General features: G+C 39.6%; 2 protein-coding genes across 7 annotated transcripts in view; one reads left to right on the forward strand and one right to left on the reverse strand.

The window, feature by feature from the left end:
• Positions 1-1,388, forward strand: part of PLA2G12A (phospholipase A2 group XIIA) — a 35,778-nt gene extending 34,390 nt beyond the window's left edge. For all 5 annotated transcript variants that reach the window (XM_058721670.1, XM_058721676.1, XM_058721673.1 and 2 more), the window contains one exon: positions 757-1,388. In XM_058721670.1, coding sequence (XP_058577653.1) covers positions 757-995 — 239 coding nt within the window. In that variant the 3' untranslated portion in view covers positions 996-1,388. The remainder of the gene's footprint in view (positions 1-756) is intronic.
• Positions 1-20,958, reverse strand: part of MCUB (mitochondrial calcium uniporter dominant negative subunit beta) — a 107,320-nt gene that overhangs the window by 13,712 nt on the left and 72,650 nt on the right. For both annotated transcript variants that reach the window (XM_058721677.1, XM_058721678.1), the window contains exons 4-7: positions 19,664-19,768; positions 7,617-7,777; positions 6,029-6,232; positions 5,091-5,207 (exon numbers count right to left, since the gene is read on the reverse strand). In XM_058721677.1, coding sequence (XP_058577660.1) covers positions 5,091-5,207; positions 6,029-6,232; positions 7,617-7,777; positions 19,664-19,768 — 587 coding nt within the window. The remainder of the gene's footprint in view (positions 1-5,090; positions 5,208-6,028; positions 6,233-7,616; positions 7,778-19,663; positions 19,769-20,958) is intronic.

The raw sequence follows: 20,958 nt of genomic DNA on the forward strand, positions 1-20,958 counted from the left end.
AGTTCACATCTTCGGTCACATCTTCGGCACAGGGTGATACATGAAGTGTAAAGTCACTTCTAGAAAAGTCATTCCTGAGAACTAGGTTTAAGCTACAAGTTACATTCAATAATTGGTAGTAGGCTGCTAACATTCATTTTGATAGTGTTGTAATAATATTCACAGAAAGCGTTGTTGAAACTCCTGTGATGACCGTTGTTCTTTGTGCAGTAAGCTGTGTTTTTCTTTCTAATCTCTTGTGTTAAAATCACTGCCCGGATGGGGCGCCTGGGTGGCGCAGTCGGTTAAGCGTCCGATTTCAGCCGGGTCACGATCTCGCGGTCCGTGAGTTCGAGCCCCGCGTCAGGCTCTGGGCTGATGGCTCGGAGCCTGGAGCCTGTTTCCAATTCTGTGTCTCCCTCTCTCTCTGCCCCTCCCCCGTTCATGCTCTGTCTCTGTCCCAAAAATAAATAAAAAACATTTAAAAAAAAAAAAAAAAAAAAATCACTGCCCGGCAAGTATTTTCTTGGGAATTCTTAGGAAATGGAGGAAATTATATAGAGCGAACCTCATTTTTATAAAACTATATAAATTAATCCCTTTTCTCATAACAGTCAACCAAGAAAAATTTTAAAGCTGTCATTGACACGTCCTAGTCTTCAAGAATTTTTGAGAACTTACACTTACTTCTGTAATGGTGAATTAGAAAGGTGTTTTTCAGTCACCATAACTGAAAGCCAGAGAAACTTCAGTGCCCTTTTTGCTCCTATCATTTAGGTTATTATTCTCATCGGGAAACTGTGAATGGCTCATGGTACATTCAGGATTTGTGTGAGATGCTGGGAAAATTTGGCTCCTCCTTAGAGTTCACAGAGCTCCTCACCCTGGTGAACAGGAAAGTTTCTCAGCGCCGAGTGGACTTTTGCAAAGACCCAACTGCAATTGGAAAGAAGCAGGTTCCCTGCTTTGCCTCAATGCTTACTAAGAAGCTGTATTTCTTTCCAAAATCCAAATGATAGGAATAATTGTGTTTTATATGTATCTTGTCTATATTCAAAACAGATTTTTTTGTCCTTTTATATAAATATCACTAAGGTGGAAGCTTATGGTATAGCAGTTTAAAATGTTTTAAGGTTTAATGAGAAAATAGTTCATGTTGGTATTAGACATGCTGATATTAGATGAAAGGGTTTGATATATATGAAATGAAATCCTCAGGGAATTACTATAAATAAAAATACACAAACATTTGTAATACTTGATTTTTATAGTAAATCTCAAGCTTACTCAAAAATATCTGGAAGATTTAAATTTGTATTCTGTGTTTTTATAAAAGTTTTATCATGTTTTTAAAGGTTTTTGAAACCCAGAAACTAGTTGTTTCCCCTTAATAAAATATTTGAAATCCATGTTTTAATTTTTCTAATTCACATTCTTTCTTACTCATTTGTATAATTCAGAGTACTCTTGTACTTGGTCATACAAATTCATCTACATATGAATTATCACTTTTTGTATAGGTTTCAACTCTCACTTAAAAAAGCCTTTATGGAAAGATATATACCATGATGATGGACTGGAAGAATTAATATTGTTAGAATGTCCATAGTGCCTAAACGATCTACAGATTCAATGTAATCCCTATCAAAATACTAATGACATTTTCATAGAACTAGAACAAAGAATCCTAAATCCAATAGATGGTATTGGGAAAAATGGACAGCTACATGCGAAAGAATGAAACTGGGCCATATATAAAAATAAAATCAAAGTAGTTTGAAGACTTGAATGTGAGAACTGAAATCATAAAACTAGGAAGAGAATATAAGAAAAATGTAGGTAAGCTCTTGGGACACTGGACTGAGCACCGGCCCTCAGACAAGGACAACAAAAGCAAAAATAAACAGAACTATAAAAGCTTTTACACAACAAAGGAAACCAACAAAACTTTTTAAAAAGGCAACCTAGTGAATGGAAGAAGATATTTATAAATCACATATCTGATAAAGGATTAATATTGAAATTAATATTGAAACTATATAAGAACTCATTCAATTCAACACACACGTACACACAAAACCCCAATCTGAGTAAAAAATGGACACAGGACCTGAATAGACATTTTTCCAAAGAAGTCCTACAAATGGCCAATAGGCACATGAAAAAGATGCTCAACATCACTTATCAGGGAGATGCAAATCAAAACCAATAATGAGGTATTACCTCACACCAGTCAGCATAGCTAGTATGGAACATATGAGTAGGATCTAAGTAAATATTAGTTCAGATGAAACATTTCAGATAACATCTTATAATCTTAAACTATATTTAATGATAAAGATCTTCCAATTATGATGTATTTAAAAATAAATTAATGACATGACGATTCTAAAGGAAACCTAAGAAGGGAAGCGAATGCCACACACAGAGACCACTCCTCTGCAGGAGAATGAACACAACCCAGACGGACAAGGACTCTTAGCTCAAGTACCTAACTACAGTGGCAGCTGCTCGGACTCTGATGGGCGCGTCCAAGCTCCTCCCCGCATTAATCCCCGACAAGTCACGCGAATCCACAAACCAAAAATCTCAAGTGAGAACTTCAAAGAATACCTATGTTCACATTTTTTTTTTATTAACAAAAGAGATTGAAACGATCAAATCCAAAGGAACTAAGGGACTCAAAGTTCCAGTTTCTAAGTTGCAGAATCAACACATACTGGAAAAATTTTAATAACATTTAGAAATGTAAGATTAATTCTTTTCATTGACTTTCTCTCCTTGCATTCGCAAACAGCGAGTGGCGCACCTGTTTCAGGGATTCCGTAGCCTGTCAATGGGAAAAAGAAAAAGTACATGATCAGAGAGAATGAGAAACAGGGCATTACTGCATGAGAGGAGTACATGTATATGTAAATTTAGTGTATCCTTAGCTTAATAAACATTTATAATGACTAGTGGCAAATGTCTACAGTATTTCAGTGAATAGGGACCCTTTAGAAAAGAGGAACTTAAGGTTTTGATACATCCTTCAAGTTCTTATGTTCATTGTCCCTTTATAATGGTTTTTCTGTTTCTTATCTGAAAAGAAAACCACTTTGTGACCTATCAATCTCCCTTTTTCCTCAACTTTATTACCTAAAAAAAATATTTCACAGGTACTACTCTAAATCTTAAGTGCCCACTGCCATGAACTAGTTGGAAGAACATCCCTTAGGCTTCTTGGATTAGATCATTCAAATGTAAGACTGTACACTAAATAAAAATAAAATCGTTGTATTTTTCCCAAGTAGTGATTTTACAGAATTAAAAAAAATTTTGCTTATTTATTTTGAGAGAGAGACAGAAAGTTGGGAGGAGCAGAGATGGAGGGTGAGAGAATCCCAAGCAGGCTCTGCACTGCCAACACAGAGCCCAACGCGGGGCTCGAACTCACGAACCGTGAGATCGTGACCTGAGCCCAAACCAAGAGTCAGACGCTTACCGACTCTTGGTAAGAGTCAGACGCTTATCGATCTCAGCTTGGGTCACGATCTTACGGTTCGTGAGTCCGAGCCCCACATGGGGTTCTGCACTGACTGCACAGAGCCTGCTTCGGATTGTGTCTCTCCTCCTCTCTGCCCCTCCCCGGCTTGTGCATGCACCCTCTCAAAATAAAGACATAAAAAAATTATTTAAAGGTTATCTCCAATTCTTGACTTACAAATTTAATTCCAGGAATATCCATATCTATCTAGCGATCTATATATATCTACATAGATATATATAGATCGATAGATCTATATTTTTTAATTTGAGGGATGAGTAGTTTAGAAGGTACAGATAACAAGAGATATTATGAATACTGGCTATTAAATGAGCATGCACTGAGCAATGGGAAGAGATTTTTACCAAAACTTTTCCTCTAAAATTACTAAGAAAAATTAAAAATCTAGTAAACATGTTGAAAGCTACCATCCGAACAAAACTAAGGAGTCTGCTGGTAGGCCAGAGATAAAAGCTGCCTCAGACACGTATTGTGTGGAAGACTTAAAAGTACAGGCTCCAGGGGCGCCTGGGTGGCGCAGTCGGTTGGGCGTCCGACTTCAGCCAGGTCACGATCTCGCGGTCCGTGAGTTCGAGCCCCGCGTCAGGCTCTGGGCTGATGGCTCGGAGCCTGGAGCCTGTTTCCGATTCTGTGTCTCCCTCTCTCTCTGCCCCTCCCCCGTTCATGCTCTGTCTCTCTCTGTCCCAAAAATAAATAAAAAACATTGAAAAAAAAATTAAAAAAAAAAAAAAAAAGTACAGGCTCCAGTGTCAAACTTCTGGATTCATACCTTGGTTTCCCCACTTTCTAACAGTGTATACCTGGGCAAGTAACTAAGCACCTCTGTTTTCTCACCGGAAAGATGGAAAAGATGAAAGGACGAATACCATATTGAATCTTCCATTTTTAAGGAGAAGAAGCTTTTTTTTACAAGTGCCTCAAAAAGCTTAAAATTCTTTATCAGTCTTCGCCTTCCTAAAAGTCTACTTTCTTTTATGGTCTTGAAAGTTGAGCTTGATATTAGACTGTTTTCTTTAAAAACACACACTCAGGGGCGCCTGGGTGGCTCAGTCGGTTAAGCGTCCGACTTCAGCTCAGGTCACGATCTCACGGTCTGTGAGTTCGAGCCCCGCGTCAGGCTCTGGGCTGATGGCTCAGAGCCTGGAGCCTGCTTCTGATTCTGTGTCTCCCTCTCTCTCTGCCCCTGCCCCGTTCATGCTCTGTCTCTCTCTGTCACAAAAATAAACGTTAAAAAAAATTAAAAATAAAATAAAATCAAAACACACACTCAGAGAATGAACAGAAATAACACCGCTATTGAAAACTATTATTTTACTATCTCAAAGTCATTTAAGACACTTCCCCATACCCATACCCATTAAAAGCTATCCTCATATAGAATACAGGAGTCGAGAACAAAACCGTAGGATGTGAAATCAGCATCATGCTTGTCAACATTTTCACTGAGCAAAGCATGATACACAGAAGTCTACTGAGGACCAAGATTTAACTTGTATTTCCCCCATACTAAGTTCCGGCTCCCAAATAAGACCAGCTAGAAGATGTTGTATCTGCATTAAAGTACCTTAGCAAGATCTTCTTTTAACTTGTTGTACTGCACCACATCAAAATGCTGTTGCTTTGATTTCTTATGGAAGAAGTGAAGAAACTGCCTACTCTTAACAGCTGAGTAAGTATAATCCTAAAAGGAAAAACAAAAAAAGAACATGTTTTAAACATGTTTTAAATGAACATAATGTCTCTGCAAGAAAGATACTTGCCTTAGCAACACTAAAGCAAAAGGCGGCAGATGAGTAAAATATTTGCAGTGGCCAACAGAGCAAGCATAAGGCAACACGAGTAAAACATTTTGTCTTGCTCGGGATCAGCTGCTGCTTTCAAAAGCAAGCAAGCTGAGAAGAGAAATCACACATATTGGGATAGAAAGGAGCAAAAGAAAACTGTTTTGGCAAAATAGTCATGTAATAAAGCTAAAGTTACTGAATGTTTTTGCAATACATATTCAATTTTATTTATGAAATAAAGACAGAGAAAAAAAATTGATGTGTTTATCTCAATAGAGAAATTTGTGGGGGAGCCTGGGTGGCTCAGTCAGTTAAGTGTCCGACTCTTGATTTCAGCTCAGGTCATGATCTCACAGTTTGTGAGTTCGAGCCCCGCATCGGGCTCTGTGCTGACGGCTGGAGCCTGCTTTGGATTCTCTCTTTCCCTCTCTTTCTCTGCCCCTCCCCTGCTCCCTCCCTCTCTCTCAAAATAAATCAACTTAAAAAAAAAAAAAAAAAGAAATTTGTGGGCTGTACTATTTCTCTATAGAGGTTATAGTTTCTCCATGCTGTATATAAATCTCTATTCTCATGAAAAGCAACAAAATTTATCAGCTTATAAAAACTCAGAGAGCAATTCAGTAAATAAAAAGGATTTATCACTCATTATTTGAGTTGCAGAAAAAATTATTTGCAAAACATGTCCTAAACTTAACCATTTTCCTAACAAACTACTCACCTGTCGAGTGACTATAAAGTATGCAAAAAAGACCATGGAATTTGCAAATGTGATGAAGTATGTCACTGGTTCCATAATATCCCAGGAGTACACCCACCAAGTGAGCCAGGCCAACGCCCCGCCCTGAACGGATAGCAATGCTAATCCAGCCCACAAAAGTCCACTGGTTTTGGCTTCTGAGCGAGCTTCGATTCCAGCCTTTATCTGAAGGGGAAAAACGGCTTAGTTCAATTTACAGTGCACCAACGTAAGTGGAAATAAAAGCAGAAGGAACAAAAGTAAAATAGTATGTATCTGCACCACTTTAAAGAGGTCTGATTTAGGAACAGGTTATGAAACATACACATTAATGAGTGATCACTTATTTCTAAATCAGCTCATTAATGAGTCACTTTTTAAATTATAAAGGTAATACCTACTTGTGGGGGGAGAAATTAAAAAGTATAGAAGGGTATACGACGAAAAACTCAAGACGTTCTCCTCTGAAACCTAAAATTACATGCCTATTTTCTCTGACCCAGCAATTTCACTTCTAGGAATGCAGCTTATAGATATACTTGTGCACACATGGTTCATTACAGATCCTTAAGGGTAAAAGAGTGACAATGATCCATATATCTATATATCCAAGCTATTATGTAGCCATAGTGAGGAAGCTCTCCATGTACATAGATGGAGATCTTTCCAGGATACACCGTTAGTGAAAAAAGGGAAGAAAAATATGTAATAGCATATGCCCTTTTCTGAAGAAAGGAACAAGATAATTTATTTGTCCTTGTGGATATACAGATAAAGGAAATCTAAAATGACTCATGGGTGGGGGGATATGCTAGGAGGAGGAAAACCTCCCGCTGGTCACCTTTTTAGATTTTTAAATCTTGATACAATATATCACCAACTTTTTAAAAAATAAAAACGTGGGTACATAATCCAACAAATAAAAAGTCTCTCTGCCAACCCCTCAATACATGGGCACATGTATCTTAGAGGACACATTTAAAAGTTTCTTTTATTTCCAGAAACTTCCTATTCAGATACAAAGATACACAGCCACCCACCCATTTTTAAAAATCGCAAGTGGGAGCCAAGGTTTAAAAAATGCAGTTTCTTCCCTTAAGTTAAAACGTACAGACTCCTGCCTGTTCTTCCCCCAAAAGTTATTTTTTCTCCACCAGTGAGTACCTTCAGATGTGAGGAGGCCATCGCTAACCTCTGGCTGTAAATCTGTTAAGCAGAGCTGCGGCCCTGGGCCTATTCGCCTCCGAAAAGAAACTGGTGGTGCTCCAGCTAGTGCATCCCCGCACACACTCTACTCATTTACAGAGACACCGGGGCCTTGGAGAGGAAGCACAGCACAGAGTTAAAGATGGCGGCTCTAGCCGGGCCACCGGAGTTCCTGTTCCGGCTGTGCCATGTGTCTGCCGCGTGCGCTGGCCGCCCCAGCTTCCTCATCTCGAGAATGGCAAAGATAACACCACCAAAGGCACAGGCTCAGGAGGATCAAAGGAGAAAATGAGCATATGTGGAGCATTCGCAAAAATGCTCACGTGGCACGCACTCAATCGACTCAACCGTGATGCTTCCTAACCTGTTCAAGAGGCTGCAGCTGTCCCCTCAGGTGGTCGATTTTCTCCAGTAAATGGTGCTCTCTCTTTTTCTGAAACTCTTCTAAATGCAAAGCTGTAAACAGTCTGTGAACCAAGGACTTCACATTTTCCATGTCGGTGGCATGCTCCATACTCGGTTTTTCTGAGAAGAGACAAGGGAAACAGAGGCAGTCACCACATTTTTTCCTTCAGGGTCTCTGAGTGGAGGGAACCAAATCTGAGTGCCCGTGGCTGGCCACCTGGGCACTCCAGCTCCTAGGGAGGCATTCGGTATTGGCCTTTCTTCCCGTCTCCCGTGATTCCTTTAGTCTCTCCCACAGAAAGACAGTCTGGGATGATAAATTACCAGACGGTAGGTTTAAAATTCATTATGTTTTGGTCTTTTCTTTTTTTCTTTTGTCATACGACTTTGCTGTTTCTTTAAAAATCTTCATACAGGAAAAGTAAGGTATCCATCTACCAGAATCCAGGTGAATGCCTCACCTCAGTTTGTAACACTTTATAGTTTATGCACTCATCTCTATACCTGAGTTCAATCTAAGATCCCTCCCCTCAAGCCCCAACCATCTATCCAAGTTATTTTAGGATCCAAAGGGGAGGGGAGCTGGGGTACTAACATGTCAACAAAAGTATGATATACATTTGAAAAGTAAAGTGTACGTTTTTTTCAACAAGATGCAGATCTGAAAGGAGGTTCATACGGAGAACGAGTTTTAATAAAGTTCTTTTGCTTATAGATTTCTCTTGATCCTGCCGCCTCTGTGGATCTATAAGCTCCCACACAGCTGGGCTGTAATGCCCCTTTTCTGAGGGTTATACTTGTTCCCCAGCACTGGAAGAGAACTGGAGATGGGGGACAGGCAAGAACAAGCAGACGGACCCGCCCACCAGCAGCACACTCGAGGAGCCAGGGAGGTTTATGACCGTGGAGAGTCAGGACCAGCCCAGTGAGTCTCCAGGGCCTGCCAGCAGAGTCCTCGAGTTACTTCCCTCCCATTTCCATCCACCACCTTCAAAACTCTGTTGTGGTCTTTAATCCCTTCTACATTCCAAACTAAAGCTGCTAAGAAGAAATGAAAAGTAGAAGTTCCCTTCCAGGCTTCTGAGCTTTGCAGAACAGTCAGAGCCCTTTTGTTTTGAGGAAGAAAGTACTGACATTTAAAAGGTCTACATACAGAGGAAAGGTACAGATGGGGTACAATTCTGTCCCAAGCTGTGGAGTGTATCAGGGGCAAACAAAGCCAGACACTAGATAAAGTGACATGGATAGATTTTATTCCGTAACCACTGCAATAAGGAAGAGAGCCCAGGGTGAACTCAACTCAGTCAACTTCTATCTGTGCAGAGGTGGCTGGGCGTTTGCAGGGAGGGAGGGGAACACCAGGGGCTTATTAAGCTAGCAGAGTCCAGGAAGTGGAAATCCACAAAAACTGGGCATGGAGATGGCTGGTTAAGGTGACTAGGCCATTTGGGTTGTTGGCTGGCACTTATTCAAAAGAAAAACAAACAAAAGGCAATGTACAAGTCAGGGCAAGGCACCCACCGAGCCGGGACTGAGAGCAAGAGTCACTTCCTTGAACGTCTGCATGTCAAAGAGTAGTTTCTCGGGTCCCTGAGACAACAGTTCTGAGAGACAGAAGCTGTACACTTCCAAGGTGTAGAGAAAGGATGTATGATTCCAAGCTTTCTCAAGTTAACTGCTAGAAGAGGGAGTTCAGGGACTGATCTATCACCAGGTTTTCCCTGAACAAACGGAGTTCTCCGGGCACTGCTGCACTTTCTCATGCAAGCATCTTAAGAGGGCTGTGGTCATAATCCTAGGGATATGGCCTTAAGTTGTTAGAAACTATGCTGGTGTTTGTTCAAGTCTCTCAGGGTGGGAGGAGTGGCGGGGTATTTGGGGAGAACAGAATCGTTTGTGTAGACAATCTGCAATTTTTATAGGCCGAGCTTGAGGTCTAGTCAAGAAGAGGGCTCAGAGGAGCCTGACCAAAGTTTGATCAAAGAGAGAGTCTGTCGAAGTAACACAAAATGTTCATCTGAGTCCAATGACAAGCGACAGTCTTTCAGAAATGGCACCACAGAATTTGTATGTTGTATTACCAATTTAAACATTTCTCTGTGGCATCTCCTAACAAAAACCAAAAATGAGAGACTATTATTCTTTTCTCTTCAGAAGCTCTTTATTCCTTTTGTATGTGTCGTGAATGTGGGTTTCATTTTCATATCCTGAATTTTCAAATCCAAATTTGCTAATGCTTTAGAAAAGAAATGGAATGCAAATACACTGAAATCCCAAACTGGTAACTTTACAAACTTAATTTTCTATAAATCCAGCATAATTCCTCTATCATTTTCCTTCCAATCGTACCCACTGTGCCCCTGTTAGTTTAATTCACACGGTGAGACTGAGTAAGTCGGATTCGATGTTCAGTGAGACAGCCGGTAAGCCCGAGGGCAAAGAGATGTGGGGCACCAGGCCTCACACTTCCAAGGTCGGCCCTGCCCCCAGAGCTCAATCCCAGCAAACAGCCCCTCCAGGCAGGCAGAGGGCTCTCCTCCCAATGGGCTGGCAGGAGAGAGGCCATAATTTAGTCTACTTGGACCTAAAGTCTATGTGACATGTTGGGGTTTGCAGGAGGGAAGGTCAAGTAGAACAAAGAGATGCCCTGAAAACACTTATTTCCACTTGCGCTCTCAAATACTCAACCCAGAAGCAGCAGAAGACCTTTCAGAGTGCTGGCAACTCACTGGACATGAAATTTCCACTTTCGTATTTCTCAACTTTTGCCATCCTTCTCTCTTTGGAGTTAAATACTGCCCTGATCTTTAAAAAGAATTAACACAAGGAAGTTCACAATTGTTGAAATGACAGATTCATTTTAATTTCTCGATACTAGTTTGTATTTGCAAATCCCATAAACTTTACAAACATACAATTAAAATTTTTTTAAATATATATTTTTCTTCAACGAATCTTCAGAGAAATGGCTGACACTGATGCTGGGGTACAAGATCAGCCTAGATCATCTAGTTATACCAGAAAGCTTGAAATACAAATGGGGGTGGGGCGCCTAGGGTGCTCAGGTGCTCAGGGTGCTCAGCCTGAGGGTGGCTCAGTTGGTTAAGTGTCCCACTTTGGCTCAGGTCATGATCTCATGACTCGTGGGTTCAAGCTCCACGTAGGGGCTCTGTGCTGACAGCTCAGAGCCTGGAGCCTACTTCAAATTCTGTCTGTCTGTCTGTCTGTCTGTCTCTCTCTCTCTCAGCCCCCCCCCCCCCCACTTGTACTCTCTCTCTTTCAAAAATAAATAGACATTAAAAAAAATTTTTTTTAAATGGGGGCAAGTCACAAGGACATGGGAGCCAAGGTGTTGAAACTGTATCAGAAAATGATTAATGACAGCCAGGGCCTGTGTCCTTGTGACTTACTCTCATTTTTTTTTGTTGTTGTTAGCATTTTTTTAAAATCTAAATCCCCTCCCCCCACCTTCCCACTCTCACTGACACCTACTAATTCTTGGCTGATGCAGAATTTTGAGAATCTGGCTATAATATGATGACTTTTTGATTCCAGCAGCACTCCCACATTTACCAGTCAGCACTTAGCACTCTAACTATAAACAAGAGCCTTCCCTTATTTATTGATCTGTTTTTGTCATCTATTTATTAAAGCATAGATTTATTAATTCCCTCCTTCTGTGCTCAAGAATCTGTGGTCACAGCTTACCCAGAACAGAAGTCTCTGAAGCCAATACTGGCAGGAACACTTAAACATAATGGTAGGGGCACCTGGGTGGCTCCGTTGGTCAAGGGTCTGACTCTTGATTTTGGCTCAGGTCAGGATCTCAGGGTTGTGGAATGGAGCCCTGCATCTGGCTCTGTACTGAACATGAAACCTGCTTAAGATTCTCTCTCCCTAAGAGGAGCCCTTTTGCAACTGCTGGTGGGAATACAAACTGGTGCTACCACCACTCTGAAAAGAAATATGGAGGTTCCTCAAAAAATTAAAAATAGAACTACCCTACGACCCAGCAATTGCACTACTAAGCATTTATCCAAGGGATACAGGTGTGCTGTTTCGAAGGGGCACATGCACTCCCCCCATGTTTACAGCAGCACTATCAACAATAGCCAAAGTATGGAAAGAGCCCAAGTGTCCATCGATGGATGAGTGGATAAAAAAGATGTGGGTGTGTGTATATATATATATACACACCATATGGATAGAACTAGAGGGTATTATGCTAAGCGAAATAAGTCAGAGAAAGACAAATATATGACTTCACTCATATGAGGAATTTAAGATACAAAACAGATGAATAAGGGAAGGGAAGCAAAAATAATATAAAAACAGGGAGACAAACCATAAGAGACTTTTACATACAGAGAACAAACAGGTTTCTGGAGGAGTGTTGGGTTGGGGGGTGGGCTAAATGGGCGAGAAGCATTAAGGAGGGCACTTGTTGGGATGAACACTGGGTATTATATGTAAGTGATGAATCACTAAATTCTAGTCCTGAAACCATTATTACGCTATATGTTAACTAACTTGGATATAAATTCAAAAAATAAAAATAGAACAGTAAAAAAAAAAAAAAAAAAAAAAAAAAGATTCTCCCTCTCTAATCCCTCTCCCCACTTGAGTGCTCTCTCGAAATAAACAAACATTAAAAGAAACAACAACAAAAAAAGCCACAACTGGTGAATTACCGGAGGCTCAATGCTGACGGGTTTGAGAAATAAAAACTCACACACATTTACGAGTGTTACCTCCGGGAGCCCCACCAGGTTCCCATAGTGAAGGTCAGAGATCACACATAACCAGGTGCTCGGAGCAGGGAGAAGGCAAAAAGAAACATTCTGAAACAGCGCTGAGCACTACTCTGCCCACAGCACGGACTCTACCAGAGCCTTATCTTGCTTGGAAGAAGGGCCATGAGCCAACTCCCGCTCAATCTAGCCTTCCTTTCACACCACACATACGGAAAGGAAAAAATAAAAAGGCCAAGAAACTCTTCTGAAGGTTGCAGCGTAGGAACTGCAGCCCAATAAAATACCAGAGATTCAATCTTAAAGTTTATAGAAGGCTTCTCCACCCACCCCCAATACCTTTCTACCACGTCAACAGGGCTACAATTCTGTGCAAGGCACAGGCCCTAAGAAAGAATTCCTAGGGAAACTCAAAGGCAACAGGGAAGAGAAAAACAAGGACACTAGAAGAAACTCAAGCCTCTGATACCTCCAGCTACAGTGAATAGTAAACCATCTCTTAGCCAGAGACACGTAAAACCTCACACGAAAGACGTACATGCTTCAGTTTCTACCACCCAACACATCGTGTCTGGCTTTCAACAAAAAATTGTAAGGCAAGGTAAAAACCAAAGATATAGAAAAAAACTTTGAAAGGAACCAGAGGAAAGGTGTTCACCTTACCTACAGAAGAACAAAAATAAAAATTACATCGGACTTCTCCCAGAAACTATATAAGCAGGAAGGAAACAAAAACTTCATGTTGAAAGTGATAAAGGAAATCTTCAACTTAATGTCTTGGGCCCAATAACTTTGATGTTTACCAAGGTCAAAATAACTCGGCAAAACCTCAAAGCAAGGGCTCTATTTCTGCCCTGAGCACACATCATACATCTGCTTCGTTAAAGAAAATGAGCCGAAAAGAGCATTCTGAACACAAAAGAAAAAGGAAGAAACTTCCCTGTTTCCCCTAACATGAAAGTCCTACAGCCCCACATATACTAGAAACTTAAGGTCAACAACTTTCTGAAATGTCCTTTGTCTAATGATTGGCAACTTTTTATGTAAAAAAAACCTCAACAATGTAAATAACCCTGCACCAAACATTCTTCTGCCAGAGCTCCCTCCGCTATGTAACCCAGGCAGCTGTCCTAACTTGGACGGGAATAAAACTCTCTTCTGTTCTTTTGGAAATTCTAAAAAGGGTGTTCGTTTTGTGTAGACACGAGAAAAAACACACAAACCTGGAATTCTGTATCTCACTAAATTATCCTTCAAAAGTGAAGGAGAAATGAAGACTTTCTCAAACAAAAATTGTGAGAATTTGTTGCCAGTAGACCTACCTTGCAAGAAGTGTTAAAAGGGAAATAAGATGATATTAGGTCAGAAACCTAGATCTATACAAATAAAGGAATTCAACATTAAAGGAGGAATAAGGGAAGACAAAATTAAAATTTATTTTTCCTTTCTCTTATTAATTGATCTACCAAACAGTCCATTCAAAATAATAGCAGTAAAAATATACTCAATGATTACAGCTTATATATGAGTGAAATGAATGACAAGGGATGGGAAGAAAGAATTAGAAATACATGATTATTACAAGGTACTTGTACTGTGAAACAGTGTATCTAGTGTTACTTGAAAGTGGATTTAAGGACTCCTGGCTGGCTCAGTCTGTAGAGTGTGAAACTCGGGAGTTGTAAATTCAAGCTCCATAGTGGGGACAGAGATTACTAACAGAATAGAATAGAATAGAATAGAATAGAATAGAATAGAATAGAATAGAAAAAAGAGAAGAGGAAAGGAAAGGAAAGGAAAGGAAAGGAAAGGAAAGGAAAGGAAAGGAAAGGAAAGGAAAGGAAAGGAAAGGAAAGGAAAGGAAAGGGAAGGGAAGGAAAGGAAAGGAAAGGAAAGGAAAGGAAAGGAAAGGAAGGGGAAGGAAAGGAAGGGGAAGGAAAGGAAGGGGAAGGAAAGGAAGGGGAAGGAAAGGAAGGGGAAGGAAAGGAAGGGGAAGGAAAGGAAGGGGAAGGAATGGAAAGGGGAATGGAAAGGGGAATGGAAGGGGAAGGAAAGGAAAGGAAGAAAGAGGACTTGGATTAATTGTAAATGTATATTGCAAAATCTAGGGCAACCATTAAAAAAAGTAAAAAGGCATCACTGATATGCTACAAAGAAAATGGAATCATAAAATGCTCAATTAAAACCACAAAAGGCAGACAAAGACTGGAAGACAAAATTAAGAATAAAGGGTCAAAAAATAGACAATAAAAATATGACAGATATTAATCAAATATAGCAATAATCACTTTTAAATATCAATGGGCTAAATCACCAGTTAAAAGATTCGACTAGATTAAAAAACAAGGCCTGGGGCACCTGGGTGGCTCAGTCCATTAAGCGTCTGACTCTTGACTGTGGCTCAAGTCATGATCTCACAGTCCTGGGATCAAGCCCCTTATTGGGCTCTGCGCTAACAACACGGAGCCTGCTTGGGATTCTCTCTCTCTCCCTCTCTCCCTCCCCCACTCACGTGCATATTCTCTCTCTCTCAAAATGAACAAACATTAAATAAACATTTTTTTAAATTGAAACTTTTTTTAATGTTTACTTTGAGAGAGAGAAACAGAGCATGAGTGGGGGAGGGGCAGAGAGAGAAGGAGACACAGAATCCGAAGCAGGCTCCAGGCTCTGAGCTGTCAGCACAGAGCCCAACGCAGGGCTCAAACCCACAAACCACGAGATCATGACCTGAGCTGAAGTCGGGCACTTAACCAACTGAGCCACCCAGGCGCCCCTAAAAAATTTTTTTAAAAACAAAAACAAAGGCCCAACTACAGGTTGTCTACAAGAAATCCTCTTTAAATGTAAAGACACGTATTTCTTTTTTCTGTTTCTTTTTTCGAGAAAGAGAGACAGAGTGCGAGTGGGGAAGGGGCAGAGAGAGAGGCAGACACAGAATCCGAGGCAGGCTTCAGTCTCTGAGCTGTCAGCACAGACCCTGACGCGGGGGCTCGAATTCACGGATGGGGAGATCATGACCTGAGCTGAAGTCAGACGCCCAACCAACTGAGCCACCCAGACGACCCAAAGACGCGTATAGATTAAAAGTAAAAGGAGGAAGGAAGATATATCATGCTAACACTAATCAAAAGCAAGCTGGAAGAAAAACAACAACGGTATATTAACTTAGACTTGTTACAGTGATCATTTTGCAATATATGTAATACTAAATCATTACGCTGTACACCTGAAACTAATATATATTATAGGATACAAATTTTATATATATATTTAAATGAAACTAATATATTATAGGATATAAATTTTATATATATACATATACATGTATAAAGGAAAAAGAAAGCTGGAGTAGCTATGCTAATTTCAGACACAGCAGACTTCAGAGTAAGGAAAGTTGTCGTGGATAAAAAAGGCATTACATAATTACATAACAGAGTCACTAAGAAAACACAGCAACCCTTAACGCTTAGTAATTAACAACAAAGTGTCAAAATATGAAACTGATAGAACCACAAGGAGAAAAGAAATCCAGTAATAGTTGGAATCTTTAATACCTATTAGATATGGAGCAAACATCAAGGACACAGCTAAACTCAACAGTACTATCAATCATACAGATAGAATTAACATCTATAGACTATTTCATCCTAAAACAGAAAATACACGTTCTTCTCAAGCTCACATTGAACATTCACCAAGATAAGCCTCACTTGGGGCCACATCCAAAACAAATGCAAAAGAATATAAATCGTACAATATATGCTCTCAGACCACAACGCAATTCAAATAGAAATCAAAAAGATGGCTAGAAAATCTCAAAATATTTGGCAATTAACACACTTCTAAGTAATACACGGGTCCAAGAAAAAATAAAGAAAAATTAGACAATATTTTGAACTACATGAACATGAAAACACAACTTACCAAAATTTGTAGGATGAAACAAAGCAGTACTCAGAGGGAAATTTATAGCTCTGAATGCATATATTAGAAAAGAAGAAACACCTAAAATCACTAATCCAAAGTTTCCACTTGGAAAAAAAGCAAATGAAATGCAATGTAAGCAGAAGAAATAAGAATCAAAGCAGAAATCAATGAAATTGAGAACAGATAATCAATAAAGAAAATCAATGAAACTAAAAGCTGTATCTTTGAAGAAACCAATAAATTTGATAAAATCCTAGCCAGGCCAACAAAAAAAAGAGAAGACACAAATTACTAATATCAGAAATGAAAAATAGGACATCATTATGGATCCCAGGAACATTCAAAGGATAATAAAGGAAACTATGAATAACTCCTTGCTTGCAAAGTTAATAACCCAGATTAAATGGACCCATTCACTGAAAGACACAATCTGCCAAAACACACACAAGAACTACTAGACAATCTGAATAGGCCTGTATCTATTTTAAAATTGAATCAATAATAACCTTTAAAAATGCAAAGCACTAGGCCCAGATAGGTTCACTGGTGAATTCTACTCAAATTCTACTCAACATTTAAGTAAGAAATTATACTAATCCTCTACAATCCTTTCCAGCAGATAGAAGCAGAGGGAATAATTCCTAACTCATTCCATGTGGCAATTACCCTAATGCAAAAATCGAACAAAGACATTACAAGAACATTAAAGACCAGTATCGCTCATAAACAAAGATGCAAAAATCCTCAACAAAATATTAAGTTGAATCCAACAATGTATAAAAACAATTATACACCATGATCAAATGGGATTTATTACAGAAATGGAAAGTTGGTTCAACTTTTCAATTAAAGCAATCCATCACACCAGTAAGCTAAAGAAAAGTCACATGGTCATACCAGTAAATGCAGAAAAGCATTTGACAAAATCCAATTCCTATTCATGATGAAAACCCTAGCAAAGTAGGAATAGAGGGAGACTTCCTCAACTTGATAAAAACATCTAACATCATATTTATTGGTGACAGACTTGAAGCTTTCCTGAGAAGACCAGGAAAAAAGCAAGGGGTCTCCTCTCACTACTCTTTTCAAAATCACACTGTAAGTTCTTGCTAATGCAAGTAAATAAAAAAAAGGATATAAAAGATGAACAGATTGTGAAGAAATAAAAGTGTCTTTGTTTGCAGATGACCTGATAGTCTACATAGAAAATCTGAAAGAATCGACAAAACAAAACCGCTGGATCTAAAAAGCAATTATAGCAAAGCTGCAGGATACAAGGTTATGATATAAAAGTCAATCACTTTATATACATCAACAAGTGGAATCTGGAAATTAAAAACACATTACCATTTACATCAGCACCTAAAAAACTGAAATACTTAGGTATAAGTGTAACAAGTTATGATGAAAATCTTTATGAGGAAAACTATAAAACTCTCGTGAAAGACATCAAAGAAGAAATTAATAAATCAAGACCTATTCCACATTCACAGGAAGTAGGACTCCATACTGACACGATATTAGTTCTTCCCAACTTCATCTACACATTCAACACAGTCCCAATCAAGATCTCAGCAAGATATTTTGTGGATACCAACAAACTGATTCTAAGGTCAGAAGACCGAGAATGGCCAACTTGGTATGGAAGAAGAATAAAATCAGAGAACTGACACTCCTCGATTCCAAGGCTTACTATAAAGCTACAGGAGTCAAGACAGCATGGTATTGGTAAAAGAACAAACAGATCAATGGAATCAAATACAGAGCCCAGAAACAGACCCATATAAATATAGTCAACTGATCTCTGACCAAGGAGCAAAGGCAATACGATAGAGCAAAGGCAGTTTTTTCAACAAATGGTGCTGGAAGAACTAGACATTCACATGCAAAAACAAACAAAAAGAATCTAGATTCAGACCTTATGCCCTTCACAAAAATTAATTCAAAATGCAAAACTATACAACTCCTAGAACATTGGGGACAACCTAGATGCCTCTGGGTATGATGATGACTTTTTACATGTACCAAAGGCACAAACCATGAAAGAAATAAATGATATACTGGACTTCATTAAATTAAAACTTCTGCCCTACAAAAGACAATGCCAAGAGAATGAGAAGACAAGCTACAGACTGGGGAAAAAAATATTTGCAAAAGAGAGATCTGCTAATGAATTGTTACCCAAAATATACGAAGCAATCTTAAATCAACAATTTAAAAAATGGACAACCTGCTTTAAAAATGGGCCAAAGACTTGAACAGACACCTCACCAAAGAATACAGCAAGCATGTGAAATCGTATGCCATCAGGCAAGTCAAGTTAAAAATATAAGCTACCATCATTACACACCCAGGAGAATGGCCAAAACCCAGACATTGACAACCATAAAGGTTGTCACGGATGTGAACAGCAGGAACTCTCACTGCTGGATGGGCATGCAAAATGGTACAGCCATTTTGGAAGAAAATTTGTCAGTTTCTTACAAAACTAAACATACTTTTAACATACAATCCAGCAATCCTGTTTCTTGCTGTTTACCCAAATGAACTGAAAACTTATGTACACACAAAAACTTGCAAATGCTATATACTTACTATATGATACCCACTATAGAACATTCTTAACAAAAAAGACAAAACTATGGAGACAGTAAAAAGATTACTGGTTGCCAGAGGTTAGGGGGGAGGGAGGGATGAACAGGCAGATCACGGAGGACTTTGGGTAGTGGAATTACTCTAGATGAGACTATAATAGTGGATATATGTCATTATACATTTTTCAAAACCCAAGAGTGACCCTTAATGTCAACTATGAACTTTGAGTAATAATGATGGGCCGGTGTAGGCTCATAGACTGTAACAAATATACCACTCTGGTGCTTGATAGTGGGGAGGGCTATGGGGCAGGGGACAGAGAGAATATGGGAACTATATACTAATCTGCTCAATCTTGCCGACAAACCTAAAACTACTCTAAAAAAAACAAAAAAAAACTAAGTCTCTTTTTTTAAAAAAAGAGTTAAGCATTGTACAATACACACTTAGATTCATGATTTTCAGGCCTACTTCTAAGCCTTAATTTCAGATTAAGCATTTCAAGATCCTAAAGTGAAGTTTCAGAAGTGTAAAAACAGTCTATGAGACTAAAAGCCCTGCTGGGCAACTTCTACTGATCATTCATACCCCTGCTAGAAAACCTTAGGCATCAGTTCTCCAAAGCCTTCTTGGTCATTTGGTTAATTTAAAAGATCCTTAGGCTTACTCCCTGTAAAAGTCCCACCACTAAAGGGAAATGTTAAGACAGTTGCATAGTCGTGTTTCTTACCTTTCTTAGGGCACTGAACATCATATGTTATTTTGTTAATGACAAGTTTAAAATCATTCATTAGCAAAATTTCCATTAAAGTAGTAGCTGGAATTTCACGGCCATCTGAAAGAAAATACACAAAGCAAAATTACGTCCTTGTTTTAGAACATAAGAACCATTTTCCAACATATAGAAAAATACTAACCCAGGTCCTTACAATACAGTAGTGGACATTTTCTTTTTGGGGGGCTAATACCCAATACTGTTCCCATGGGGTGGGGGGTGGGAATCCTCCCTTCTTGTTCTACCTCTGAGTACACTAGACAGCCAGAGCAGGCAGGTGCTCCCTTTTCTCGCTGTCAGGGAAGCTGGGATCCAGGTGGATGTTCCTGGCGAGACTGTCTCTGCCAAGGTCATGTGAAGATTCAGGGGAGATGGGAACTCTTCACAGCAAAGCCAGAGCACTGGAGGTGTCATGGGGGGTGGGGGTGCAGATGAGTGGAGCCCATCAGGTGGATCTTAGGCTAACTTGGATTTTGCTCACATCCTCCCTCGGTTCCTGCCTTCTTCTGAGCCTGGCTTTCTGTCAAATGCCAATCTCCAGAGCTGACACCTTCCTCTGGTCAGCCAGAGTCCATTATCTGCTACATACAGCTGTGCCCCTGACTGGAATGTGTAAGGCACACAGGTAGCATTTAAAAGCCTACTTTTAAATTATTAGAGGCGACTGATTTGTTAAAACTAGGTGGCCAAATACACTGCCAACCATTACCACACAGGGCTCCCTGCTGTTCTAGCTGGGGAAAGGTGAATAGAGGCAAAGCTTCTAGGGGATGGGGGTGCTAGGGACGGTAATAAACATAATCAAACCTAAAGGGTAATCTGCTTGTGTGCAGTTTATTTTATGGAGTTAGAAAGTGGTAGGAAAGATTCTAACAGTAATTTCAAATATCCTAGGAACAATTCAGAAAAAAAAAAAATCTCTTGGAAAATTTTAACCTCAGCGTGCTTTGCATAACTTCTCATATAGCCTAGTTTGTATTATATTTTTGACCTTTAATGTAATCCAGGTTTAAAGAAAGCAAAAAACTGGTGCTGGGTAGGGGTTTCTCCCTTTAGAACACTCCACATAGAAGTGATATAAAGTCCAGGACATGTATCTTCTCCTAGCGTGGCATTTGCCTGGCTACATTCAACCAAAGCTATTTCAGCTACATTAATATGCATGACAACAGTAATGCTGCTTGTAAAATTGGGAAGAACCCGGCTGTCTGCCTCCAGTCTGGCTCTCTGTAGTTCTTTTGTTCTAGAAG

This window comes from Neofelis nebulosa, chromosome 3, assembly GCF_028018385.1.
Source record: "Neofelis nebulosa isolate mNeoNeb1 chromosome 3, mNeoNeb1.pri, whole genome shotgun sequence".
Taxonomy (NCBI): Eukaryota; Metazoa; Chordata; class Mammalia; order Carnivora; family Felidae; genus Neofelis; species Neofelis nebulosa.